The sequence below is a fragment of the Taudactylus pleione genome, unplaced genomic scaffold (assembly GCF_031769625.1).
Source record: "Taudactylus pleione unplaced genomic scaffold, aTauple2 ptg000036l, whole genome shotgun sequence".
NCBI classification, from domain to species: Eukaryota; Metazoa; Chordata; class Amphibia; order Anura; family Myobatrachidae; genus Taudactylus; species Taudactylus pleione.
In genome coordinates, this window is record NW_028284438.1 from 10,539,344 (window position 1) to 10,553,074 (window position 13,731).

The 13,731-nt window shown below is 42.7% G+C and overlaps 2 protein-coding genes across 4 annotated transcripts in view; one reads left to right on the top strand and one right to left on the bottom strand.

Annotated features, from left to right (window-relative positions):
- NUDT6 (nudix hydrolase 6) overlaps window positions 1–3,454 on the bottom strand; it is a 35,203-nt gene extending 31,749 nt beyond the window's left edge. The window contains exon 1 of one of the 2 annotated variants that reach the window (XM_088452286.1): window positions 3,381–3,454. In XM_088452286.1, coding sequence (XP_088308412.1) covers window positions 3,381–3,408 — 28 coding nt within the window. In that variant the 5' untranslated portion in view covers window positions 3,409–3,454. Of the gene's footprint in view, window positions 1–2,500; window positions 2,734–3,380 lie in introns of those variants that run through there. The other variant, XM_088452285.1, reaches the window with a different exon arrangement.
- Window positions 3,138–13,731, top strand: part of AFG2A (AAA ATPase AFG2A) — a 544,164-nt gene continuing 533,570 nt past the window's right edge. For both annotated transcript variants that reach the window (XM_088452282.1, XM_088452283.1), the window contains exon 1: window positions 3,138–3,328. In XM_088452282.1, coding sequence (XP_088308408.1) covers window positions 3,205–3,328 — 124 coding nt within the window. In that variant the 5' untranslated portion in view covers window positions 3,138–3,204. The remainder of the gene's footprint in view (window positions 3,329–13,731) is intronic.

Here is a 13,731-nt window from a genome sequence, read left to right on the forward strand (position 1 = left end):
CACAGCACAGTAACCCAGGTTGCTGCATGTTCATGTGCAATAACTGGGTTATTGCTTGTAGTGTTAAAGGAGTATAAGTGAGTTTTGTGGGAGCCTTTGAAGCAATGGAGTTTGGGGAGTCCGATGGAGAGTGTGCCATACTTTTGGGACAGGGTGGCAGATGTCTTGGTAGGTGGGTGTGAGAGGTGGTGGTCACCAGCTGACAGGAGAGGGTGGAAGGTAGATGAGGTTTGAGATGTAGCTAGGAGAAGAACTTTGTATGTGAGGAGATTCAAATGTTTCCTCAAATTTCCTTTGAAACTACCTCACTGAAACTGGCGGGAGGTAGGTTCAAATGAAATTTGAGGAAAAATTAATTCATGAATAGGGTAGTGGATAAGTGGAATAGCCTCCCATATAGCAACTTAAACATGCTTGGGAGAGGCATATCCTTACAAAGAAATATCCTTACAAAGTATTGAAGAGCACATAGTTTTGAGGTTACCAAAAGGTAAGAAAGGGCAGACTATATGGGCCAAGTGTTTTTTATCTGCCGTCAAATTCTATGTTTCTATGAAATTAATTCTAAAGTGGGAGGAAGTCAGGGTAGGGATTGGTACTGTGTGGAGGCAACAGAGGAGCAACGTGAAAGAAATCTAATGCTGCAGAAATGCGGAACAACTTGAACAACCATAGATATTGTTGATAGATTTCCCTCCAACTTTCTGTAGTGCAGGTCAAATGATTTTGGTTGTACACACTGATACAGTAAATATCTATAATAGATATTTCAATGAAGCTATCTTTTTACAGGTAAATCTTTACAAAATCGTCCAAGTTGGCCTGCATGCATAAAAGACCATAGATATCGTTATCGTTCATGCAGGAACGCGCATCGTTGGTCGTTAAACAGTTGTCCTTTGTCACTATTATACCCCTTTTACACCGACTGAAATATCCTGGGTTGATGCACGTGAGCGCGCATAATCCCGGGAATTCAGTCGGTGTGAACGGATCAACCCGGGTCCAGAGACCCGGGGATCCGACCCTACTCGATTGCAGGATTGAGCGCGGGTTGTTCCCGTGTCACCCTGCAATGTAAACGGTGTGGCCCGGCTCACGATGACCCGGGTCGCGCCGCATGCCGCCTGATTGGCCGGCTTCAGTGGCGCTTGGAGATTACATCATCTCCAAGCGGCCACTGCAAGCAGTGCCTGCCCGAGCGGCACGAAGCGGCGCACCCCACCTGCTCTCCCTGCCTCCGGACCGCTGCAGGATAAGCTACGTAGGTCGCGGAGGGGGGAGGGAGGGGAAAAAGCGCTGGTCACCTTCGCCGCGCCGGGTCAGTGCTGACCTGGGTCAGGTGTGAATGGTGCCGACTCGGGCATAGCCCGGGTCGGCACCGCAGTGTGAAAGGAGGTTGCCCCGGGTCTGATCCGGGTTGGAAACGTGTTCCAAATCCCGGTTCAGACCCGGGGATTTTGGTTGAAAAAGGGGTATAAAAGTGGTAATCAAATAGTACAATTGGTAATTTAAATCATAAAAGAAAGCTCTCTAGACGGGATTTTCCTGAGATGATCTTCAAGATGATACAGCAATACAAAACCCAAAACAATATTTTATTTCTTTTTGTTCAAAAGTCTTAGTTTATTGTAGTTAATTAATGGTTGAAGACAACTAATGCTCAACTTCAAAGTATATACTAGTGTCTGGGAACAATCTGCTGCTGGTATTAAACTAAAGGTGCCCATACATGGTGCGATATAGCAGCCGATCCGACGGATTGGTACGATATCTCTACTATATCGTACTGTGTGGGCATGATATCGGCCAGTGTGCGCTCCTGTGGAGTCGTACATCGCACCTCCAGATCATAAGCCGCCCATACACAGTGCCATATGCACCTTGCGACACGACCAGCGAACCGACATATCCACACACGGAGCGATCAGGTGGCTGTCCGCCCGATATGCCAGCACCACCATCATAGTGCTGCATGGGATCGTACATCGCATCCCCAGATCAAGTCAACATGCGGTATGATCTGGAGGTACGATGTACGACCCCACAGGAGCGCGCACTGGCCGATATCATGCCCACACACGGTACGATATAGCAGCGATATCGTACCAATCTGTCTAATCGGCTGCTATATCGCACCGTGAATGGGCACCTTTACTGCTTGTTCACTTGATCTGGGGGTGCGATGTACGATCCCATGCAGCGCTATGCGGGTGGGGGATGTCAGCATATCAGGCGGTCGGACACCCGATCTCTCCGTGTGTGGGGACCTCCCGATATGTCAGCCGTTGGGTTGCGTCGCAAGGTGCATATTTAGAGAATACTGAGACTTTATAACGTACAGTACATCATGTTTATATAGACTCTTGTACATGGGTGTAAGTTTTTTGACTTGTACATTACTGGATATACTGCATTCAGTGTTGACTGCGAAGGGAAACCTGGCAGTGCCTCCTGCTAATCACAGACCTCTCCCCAGTGCCTGGCACACGACACTTGCCCTGTAACCAGCTCCTGAAGACAGCCTCGTCTCTGGGGTATGCCGGCTGCAGCCGTACACTCACTCCGCCAAACCTGTCTACCGTGCTCCGGAGACAGAGTTCTGGCCGTGGCTCGGAGGTGAGATGGCGCCCACACACCCCGGTGTAACGGGTAACAGACCTCCGTATCCATCGTGCTCCGAGCCGCCACATCCCGGTATCCTATGGGAAAAGTTATATAACAACCTTTGCCACCCGGCACTCCAGCAGCCATTGCTGCTATGGGCACCGTGACTGTCCGGCCCGGAGAAGGCACTAACTGCGCCCTGTAAGAGCTGGTTACATGCGGGGGTCGTCAGAGTTTAGACACTGAAAGAATGACCACCATTGCTGGTGTCCTAGAAAAATCCTGCTAATGCCATGAAAGCACCCAGCAACCAGAGTGCATGTCTACAGAGACTTCAACATGGCGCTAACGGCTTCCATCATAACACACTGCGTGGGCCAATAAGGGGCTAAGGAGCATGAAAGTGACGTGTTGATGTAATCTCTGTAATACTGACTCCGCTAAAGGTCTGTTAATGCTGACGCTGCCGTTAGCTGCTCCTGTATGTGATACATTACGGCCACAACGTGTGTGTGCTGTGAGGAGGAACTTGAGGAAGCTGATGCGTGTTGTGCACGCTTGCTGTATCTCCCCGGCTCTCGCAGCAGCAGCAGCAGCATGTCTGCCAGCAAGAGGAAGAGCAGGGGGAAAACCGGCGCACTGAGCGCCTCACCCAGCCTGGACACCTTTGCTGTCAGCGGCCAGCCCTCGCTGTATACAGTCACAGACTTCCTAGAGAAAGGTAGCAATGTCTGAGCTGCTGTGAGCGTCTCTGACAGGGAGATGCATCAAACCTTCCAGGTCGGTGTTTCCCAAACTCATTGCTCAGGGACCTCTAACAGTGCATGTTTTCCACTTTTCCTAGATGGTACACAGGTGTACGCATTACTGACTGACCTTTTTTAAAAGATCCACAGGTGGAGCTAATTATTTAATTGTAATCTCCGGGTAGACCTGGAAAACATGCACTGTTAATGCGCCCTGAGGAAAGAGTTTGGGAAACACTGTTCTAGAGGATAGGTTCTTGAACTCGGCCCTCAGGTCCCTAAACTGCATGTTTTCCAGGTCTCTTCATAGAATCATATGTTTCACCTGTGGATTTTTAAAAATGTGTCTGTGAGTAATTAATACACCTGTGCACCTGCTAGGGGAAACGTGACCTGTTAGGGGTCTAGAGGACCGAGTTTGAGAACCACTGTTTTAGAGAGTGGAAAGTTGCTATAGGCCAATTTATCGGCTTCTAGCTATCATATACGTAGCACAGTTTATAAAATGACAGAAACAGAAGATAATTTATTGCTGTGGGCAACTTCTCCACTTTCTGTCTCGATGGTTTGATACATCTCCCCCAGGGTGAGCAGATCTAACCCCCCCCTGCATGCCTCTGACGGGGTGAGCAGACCTTACCTACCCACATGCCTGATTCTGAGAAGATGAGCAGAGCTTACCTCCTTGTCTGAGCACACTTGCTGTACAAAGAATGAGATAGATCCACAACAGATATTCATCTGTTGTGGAACTACAAGTCTCAGCGTAATGGTTGGCAGGAATGCAGGTACTTGTAGTTGGGTAACATGCAGTGCAACAATTTTTCTTAACTTTTATGTTGTAGTGAAGTACCTTGCCTTTTATCCAGCAGTAATGAGCAATAACCACTGCGCACTAGCTTTATAAAATAACATGGTGAAATGCAAAAACTACTGTAATCTCAACAATATGATTGATCATTTCAGGAGACTCACACATTTCAGGGATGGTAGGATATCTTCCTGGGTGCTGAAAATCTTTCTTGTGAAGTAGGGTTGACCATCGATGTCTGGCAAACATTAATGTCCAGGGTCTGATGTGTGTTGTTTTGATGGCACTACTGGAATGGGTTAACACAATGGCTTTGTACCAATGTTAATTATGTGAAGAGGCCCTGCAGCATGAACTGCACTGAAAAGGTGCATACAATGGTCAGATTTGTCAGATGACCGATTTGGCCAACGATTTGAACTATGAACGATTTTTGACTGCATTGAAATGACTGAAATCGTCCAAAACTGACTGCAAACACATCAGATGTCAGATATCGTTATCTGACCATTGGAACGCGCATCGTTCATCGTTCAGACATGTCAGATTTTCCTTCAGATATGAACGATTTTTGAAATTATTGTTCAGATCTTTAGAAAAATCTGACCGTGTATGCACCAATAGTAGTATTCAAGTCTTGTCTGTAGTTACATTAACCTGACATCAGCTCTGGTGCAGATTGAGATGGAGAAAATATCAACAGTCAGTATCCTAACCCTCTCCCTACCCCTAACCCTTCCTATCCGGTGCCTAAACCTAACTTCCCCTTCTAGTGCCTAAACCTAACCCTTCTCCCTTAGTGCCTAACCCTAGTACTCCCCCTAACTCCAGTACTTACTGTCTGGATGCCGGGTTTCTGAGAGGTGCCTGCATCCCGACTCTCTGGGTATTGACTGCATCCCGGTAGATGTTTGTAATTTTAGGTTTGCATGCATACCATGTAGGGAAGACAGAGTGGAACAACAATAGAAGAATGTTTCTTGAGAGGGAGATTGAGTATGTGAAAAAAGGTTTTCTTCTACAGGGTCCATAGGTATCCACAGGGATACCATGGGGAATATTATGGTTAGAGACCAGGCAACAAACAGTTAAAGCTTCAGCTCCCAGGATGCCTCGGGTCCTCCTCCATAAACAACCTGCCCCTAGCCATAGGACTTCAGTTGTTTGTTTGGTGTGGCAGGATCACTTTCAGGAGGCATCCTCCCCAGAAGTTTTTTTTTTTTTTTTGCACAGATCCGCCAGCAGATGCGGTGGAAGCTTTGGCCTTCAGGAAGCCATTCACTCCCTGCTGCAGACGGGGGTAATAATCCCGGTTCCTGTATCGCAACAGTTCAGAAATCGAATGGGACTTATCGCCCTATACTGACTCTAAAACCCTTAACAGGTTTATCCATGTACCCATGTTTCATATGGAAACTCTTCGGTCAATTATTTTGGCAATGGAGCTGAGGGGATTACATGGTTTCCCTGGACCTTCAGGATGCATATCTGCATGTTCCTATTATGCCATCCTACCAGCAATTTTTACGGTTTGCTGTCCTTCAGGAACATTAGCAATTTAAGGCTCTACCCTTTGGTCTATCTACAGCTCACCGGGTATTTACCAAAATAATGGCAGTCTTGACTGCCTATATCAGGCGTCAGGGAGTCAGAATTTTGCCATATCTAGACGACCCTCTGATAATGGTGTAAATTCTGGTTGTTTTACAAAACCATCTTCAACTGCCCATAAGAGAGAAAAAAACCAGTATTACTACTGATGGAGTGCTACTGATTGGGTGTATGACATTAAAAGAGAAGATAAGCAGCTGTAAATAAGAGGATAGTCAGTCCTCAATAGATATCACAATATATGCAAACAAAGATAAACAGCGCTCTAGTAATAAAATTCAATTATGTTTTAATAATAATATTAGGTAATTACCCAAATCACACATAAATAACAACATAGAATCATAAAATTTATAAATCGATTTTTACACAAATCTTGCATTATTCTCAGTAATTCCCGATCACACTCAGAACCAGTTCAGATGTCCATATAATGAATATTGATAATGTTTAAGAATAGGTGTCCAGCTAGATATTTACCCAGTCCAGTATCCACAAAAGTTTGGGGTCCGTTTGGTGATAAAAATGTAATGTGCACAATAGTCTCCCCAGAACGCAGGTGTGTGAAGGACTTGACCAGGTCCAGTGTCCAAATATACCAGGGTCCAATTAGCGATTCGGCAATTCGCACAGTGAGGTCTCCAGGGCTCAGGTCCAGTAATGGGTTGTTGTGACGATCGTTACCTGCTAGGCACCGCGGTAGGTTGTAATGAGCGTGGCTCTGGATCAGGAAGAATTTTGCAAAGTGTTACAGCCAATCCCTGACGTGTTTCGCTGTGTCCAAGTCACCGCTTTATCAAAGGTGTTGGTAGTATGGCTGTAAAGGCTATTTATACTCATATTCTAAAATTGGCTGCTTATTAGCAGCTGTTGCACTTAAGCCTTCTAATTGCATGAAAAATATATAAATATCAATATAAACATTAAAATATACAGTCAGGTCCATAAATATTGGGACATTGACAGAATTTTCATATTTTGGCCTCTATTCACCACCACAATGGTTTTAAAATGAAACAAACAAGATGTGCTTTAACTGCAGACTTTCAGATTTAATTTGAGGGTAATTACATCCAAATCAGGTGAACGGTGTAGGAATTACAACGGTTTCTATATGTGCCTCCCACTTTTTAAGGGGCCAAAAGTAATGGGACTATCAACTCAAAAGCTATTTCATGGACAGGTGTGGGCTATTCCCTCGTTATTTCATTATCAATTAAGCAGGTAAAAGGTCTGGAGTTGATTCTAGGTGTGACATTTGCATTTGGAATCAGTTGATGTCGAATCTCAATATGAGATCCAAAGAGCTGTCATTACCAGTGAAGCAAGCCATCATTAGGCTGAAAAATCTAAACAAACCCATCAGAGAGATAGCAAAAACATTAGATGTGGCCAAATCAACTGTTTGGAACATTCTTAAAAAGAAAGAACGCATCGGAGAGCTCAGCAACACCAAAAGACCCAGAAGACCACGGAAAACAACTGTGGTGGATGACAGAAGAATTATTTCCCTGGTGAAGAAAAACCCCTTCACAACAGTTGGTCAAATCAAGAACACTCTCCAGGAGGTAGATGTATATGTGTCAAAGTCAACAATCAAGAGAAGACTTCACAAGAGTGAATATAGAGGGTTCACCACAAGATGCAAACCATTGGTGAGCCACAAAAACAGGAAGACCAGATTAGAGTTTGCCAAACAAAATCTAAAAAAGCCATTACAGTTCTGGAACAACATCCTATGGACAGATGAGACAAAGATCAACTTGTACCAGAGTGATGGGAAGAGAAGAGTACGGAGAAGGAAAGGAACTGCTCATGATCCAAAACATACCACCTCATCAGTGAAGCATGGCGGTGGTAGTGTCATGGCGTGGGCATGTATGGCTGCCAATGGAACTGGTTCCCTTGTATTTATTGATGCTGTGACTGCTGACAAAAGCAGCAGAATGAATTTTGAAGTGTTTCGGGCAATATTATATGCTCATATTCAGTCAAATGCTTCAGAACTCATTGGACGGCGCTTCACAGTGCAGATGGACAATGACCTGAAGCATACTGCAAACGCAACCAAAGAGTTTTTTAAGGCTAAAAAGTGGAATGTTATGCAATGGCGAAGTCAATCCCCTGACCTGAATCCGATTGAGCATGCATTTCACTTGATGAAGACAAAACTGAAGGGAAAATGTCCCAAGAACAAGCAGGAACTGAAGACATTTGCAATAGAGGCCTGGCAGAGCATCACCAGGGATGAAACCCAGCGTCTGGTGATGTATATGCATTGCAGACTTCAGGCTGTAATTGCCTGCAAAGGATTTGCAACAAAGTATTAAAAAGTGAAAGTTAGATTTAGGATTGTTTAGTTTGTCCTATTACTTTTGGCCCCTTTAAAAAGTGGGAGGCACATACAGAAACCGTTGTAATTCCTACACCGTTCACCTGATTTGGATGTAATTACCCTCAAATTAAATCTGAAAGTCTGCAGTTAAAGCACATCTTGTTTGTTTCATTTCAAAGCCATTGTGGTGGTGAATAGAGGCCAAAATATGAAAATTCTGTCAATGTCCCAATATTTATGGACATGACTGTATATCTTTAGGTCGACAGACTTATCCAATTGTGGATTCAAACAACTTATTCATTTATTCTAATGCCAGGATTGCTAGCACTTACCAGTGACGATCCTCTCCGTCCACGTGATGTAAACAAACACACGTGGATAGGGAGAGGAAATGCCGTTGGGTGGTAGTCTTCTACGGCATGTTGATAATCCAGCAGTGCTCACGTGATTTTCTTTCGATCACATGCTGGAGATTCACGGATGTTCCGTTCACGTGATCTCTGTCTGTCACGTGATACGGACGTCAGTGTGGAACACAGTACTGGGGGAATCACATGATGTCAACAATCCAGCATGTACGCTGTCTAAATGAGATCATGGTTAGGAGGTAAACTTATGTGTCTAACTTAGATGAAGGCCGGTTAGACACTGTCTCTAATATAGACTCTAAATATACTATAGGAGATGTTAGGAAATCACAAATAAAGGAAAAGTACATTAAAAAATTGTTGTTCTATTATTCACATCTGTCTCCTACCATGGTTCAAATGTTTTATTATTTCTACAAAAGATTAAATACTAGCTAAATGATTTATTCAAATCCATATACATTTGTGTATAGTATCTATACAATGAAAGAACATTTAAACAACAATAATAAATAGACATGAATACATATATAAAAAGGGAGACAAACACATCTATATTTGTTATAGATCAAGGGCCAGAGGAAGAAGCAGAAATGGGAGCTGATATTGATGGATCAACACATGTCAGAGAGGCACAAGAAGTTACTCAGCCATGAAAGAAGTGACAAGGGTTCTGATTTGGTCAGAACGCCATCTCTGCAATATTCATATTGGGAGTACTCAGTGGGGAAGCCGACTTTCTAAGTCGCCAGGATATACATGCCGGTGAGTGGTCTCTCCGTCTGGGAGTGTTTCAGCTCCTGGTAAACAAATGGGGTCTACCAGAGAGATCTCATGGCATCATGTCACAACCACAGGGTCTCCAGGTATGGGTCCAGGTCCAGAGACCCATCTGCAACCTTCGTGGATGCACTGGCAGTAAGATGGTACTTCAAGCTGGCTTATCTTTTTCCTCCAATCTCCGTCATCCCAAGATTGTTCAGGAATTTCAAGCAGGAAGACGTAACAGTAATACTGGTGGCTCCGGCTTGGCCCAGACGTCATTGGTTCACCCAACGCAGGGCCCCTGTCGGCATCCGGACTTACCTCGTTTGGCTTTGACGACGTGGCTCTTGTATCTTCCGTCCTAAGAGCAAAAGGTTTTTCCAATTCTGTGATTCAAACGATGTTTCGGGAACAGAAGCCGCCTGCCTCTGCCCACATCTATTACAGAGTGTGGCATTCTTTTGGTCAATGGTGTTCCCACAGAAAGTATAATCCTAAAATGTTTAGGATTTCCAGGATACTGGCTTTTCTCCAGGCAGGTTTAGACCGTGGTCTCCACCTGGCTAATTTTGAGAGTGCAGGTTTCTGCACTGTCAGTCTGGTTCCAGAGGAAGATTACCTCATTACCAGATGTTAGAATTTTTTTCCAAGGAGTGTTCAGCCTCCATTTGTTCCAACGGTAGCACTTTAGGATTAGTCTTTTGGTTCTTAAGTGGCTACAGACTCATCCATTTGAACCTGACTAGGGCCCTTCTCCCACGATCGCTCAGTTTAGACTGCCGGCCATCTCTAGGAAGAGTCCTGGTGGTTCAGAACTTCTTTAATTCACGGATGATGGAGGCCACTGTGCTCATTGGGACCTTCAAAGCAGCAGATATTTTTCTGTGCCCTTCCCCAGATTTGTGCCTCGAGAAAATCCTGTCTCGGAGGTCTACAGACAATTCCTTGGACTTCATGCTTGGTTTGTGCTCTGACATGCACTGTCGTGTGAGACCTTATATAGACAGGTGTATGCCTTTCAAAATCATGTCCAATCAACTGAATTTACCACCGGTGGACTCCAAGCTGTAGGAACATCTCAAGGATGATCAGTGGAAACAGGATGCACCTGAGATACTTCCAGATTCAATGATCAAATATATAGAATGCAATAATAGTCAATCTCCTTCTCAGCAATAGGACTGTCCAATGGGTATGTTTTTACCAAAGCTTTTCACCGGTAGAGGAATGTTCCTATTAACATATGAATTCCATGTGAAGAGCTTGAAGCCCTCAGATGTTCGCTGTGTGTAGGTATGCTCTTAGTGGGTGACGGCTTTTGAAAAAGCTGTCTGCTTACACAACGAAACGCGTTGTTGTTTGCCGTCACCCACTAAGTACAAAATGTATTGCCATCACTTTGGCTTTCATACTCCCATCTTCATATTCCTTTGGACTGGACCATACCTACACACCGCAAACATCTGAGGGCTCCAAGCTCTGCACATGGAATTCATATGCTAACAGGATCATCCCTCTACCGCTGAAAAGCTTTGGTAAATATGGACAGTCCTATTGCTGAGAAGGAGATTGACTATTATTGCATTCTATATATTTTATCATTGAATCCGGAAGTATATATAGGAACAGGTTATGTATATGTGGATAATTACTAGGGTGAGGCACCTTGCTCATATATGAAATTTTATATTGTATGCAAGATCCTTTTTTTTTTTTTTCTTATTAAAACGAATAATTTATTTTTAACTAAATGTATACAATTGTCTACTCAATTTAGCACTACTATATTGTTTCTATGTTCATTTCTCTGACTACCCCTATTTTGATAGTAGCTACTTGGATACACAGACCATTTCAGCGCCTGCATACAACCATATTGGCAATTTCAATTTTCAAACCCGAAACCTAGCCTATTTACTTAACAACATTTAGGGGGTGATACCGAGTTGAACATACGCCTGTTTGTAAAGCGTATCTTGCGTGCTCTGGGAACAGTTTATGCATTTCATTTGCGCCTGAAAGGGTGTAACTCGGTTGTAACTGTAACAGAGCTTTCTTGTGTAGGCAATGTTCAGGGAGGGCATGTCAACGGAAATGCAGGTTAATCAGAGTTATCCAGAAGCGTAAATATCCCTGTTTTCAGACTTCTCTTTACACTAGGGGTAGGCAACCTGCGGCATTCCAGCTGCTGTGCAACTACACATCCCAGCATGCTCTGCCACAGTTACAGCGTGCCATTACAGCAAAACTGTGCCACAGGTTGCCTACCCCTGTTTTAAAACAAGGGTATGGCTGCTGTAAGTGGAACTCAACTGTGGTGGCCCGATGCGGGACCCTATGGGTCACCTTAGCTGGCCGATGTTATGCAGATTATGCAATGCTGCGTGCAGCTTTGCAATTGTAATCCTTGCTGAATCAGGCCCCAAGACTATGTAGTTACACATGTATTTCCATGCACCCAATGCATGAGCAATTATTGCTGACTTTCCTTCAACTTTTCGTTAGACTCGGGCAGAATTCACGTTTTTTTCGGTTTTCTTAAGTAATGAGCGTATATCAGAGCAATTCAATTGTTTGTCTGATGGACGTCCATTAGCTGCGACAGGCAAATTTTTTCTCGCAGCCTCCTGAAGTGTGAGAAAAAAATGTTTGCAAAGTCCGTATTTTGGGTACCCAAACTAGGACTTTAGACGCCCAAACCAGGAGTTTAGTCCGTTCTAGCCGTTTTGAGCATTTAAACCTGGTGCTTCTGGGCATGTTAAACACTATTGGGCGTCTATCGGAGAAACAATTTGTTCGGGATTCTTCTACGAAATAATATATTTTGGATTATGTTAGAAAAAAAAATGAGGTGGTGATTTCAAAGGCAAATGTTATATGGATCATACTATTTTTAACCAACAAAATAATGACCGTTTTGCAGAGATGTAAATTAGAGGGATATAACAAGCCATCTATAGATGCTTAAATTCTCCACAGGAAAAAAAAAATCTCTACAGCTGCATACACACACACAACAATTTAGTAAATGAACGATTTTAATAAACTATTTTCGTTCATTTTTTCAAGGGAAAAATGAACAAAAATCGTTTACTAAAATCGTTCATTTACTAAATGTAATGAACAATTTTTTTGAACTACAAACGATTTTTGCATATTCCCTTACTGAAAATCGTTGAGTTGGTCAGTCTGACTGAACTACAAACGTGAACGCGCATGACCGATAATCGTTCATTGTTTTAACTCGGAAAGTAAATGATTTTTTCAATGATTGATCGATAAACGATATCGATAATCGTTCAAAAAATCTCTTGTGTGTGTATGCACCTTACCTATTTAATTATAAATTAAGTGTTAACTTTTACTGTGGTAATTTTTGAATAATAAAGTGCACCGTGGATTGATTATTTGTTTTTTATATATATAGCAGCCCTTTTGTGGCATCCTATTAATAAAGATTAATGTAATATTGTGTGGCTCTTATTTTTATCTCCGTTTATATATTTCATAATAACTACTTAAATACATCAGACTTTTTTGTTTATGGTGAAATTTAGGAATATTGGAAGTCACGGAGTTACTTATAACCATATGAAGGTTAAAGTCACGAGCCTGCTGTTATTCTTTACACATGAATAAGGGAGTATGTTACAGCTGTCTTATTACTATTATCTTTTATTGCTAAAGGTGCGTACATACGTAACGATTATTTGAACGATTTAACTATAACGAAGTCATTATCGTTCAAAAAATCGTTCACTTCCTGAGTTATAACAATGAACGAAAATTGTTCAAGTGCGCTCCTGTTTGTAGTTCATTTCAGACTGACCAACATAACGATTTTCATTAAGGGAAGGAACATTTTTTGTTCATTGTTGTAAAAAATCGTTCATTACACTTCAAAAAATCGTTCACTTTTCAAGGGAAAATCTGACAGATAACACTGTACAACAAATGAATACTTTTAATTTTTCCTTTCTAAAAATAGTCATACATTACTAATTTGAGGTCCAGAAAAACTAAAATGATTTCAGAATGTTTTTACTAGCTCTATTTTTTGAGCTACAGTACTTGCACTATACTGTATGTACATTAGTAATATAGTCATAGTGAAAAGCTATTTTAAAATCTAATATTTTCTTGATTGATAGAAAATAAATAAGTTCTTTTAATTCAATCACAAATAAGAACACAAAACGAAACAAACATACAGCATATGAAACAAACATACAGCATACGCAAGTACTATGTAATATAGTGGCCTATTCATGGGGGTGCTTTGTCTTTGCTTGTCGCTTGTACTCCTCTTCTGGGGCATCTCTTGTCACTGTCCAACAGTAGTGAATCACCTACCCTGATATCTTTGTTCCATTGCTGAAATGTCTTGGTGGAATCGCTCACTATGCTTGTCACTCAGTGCACCACAGTTATCTTGTGTGGGTAATCCCGTGAATCGCATATATTTGAATAGGGGAGGGGACAAAA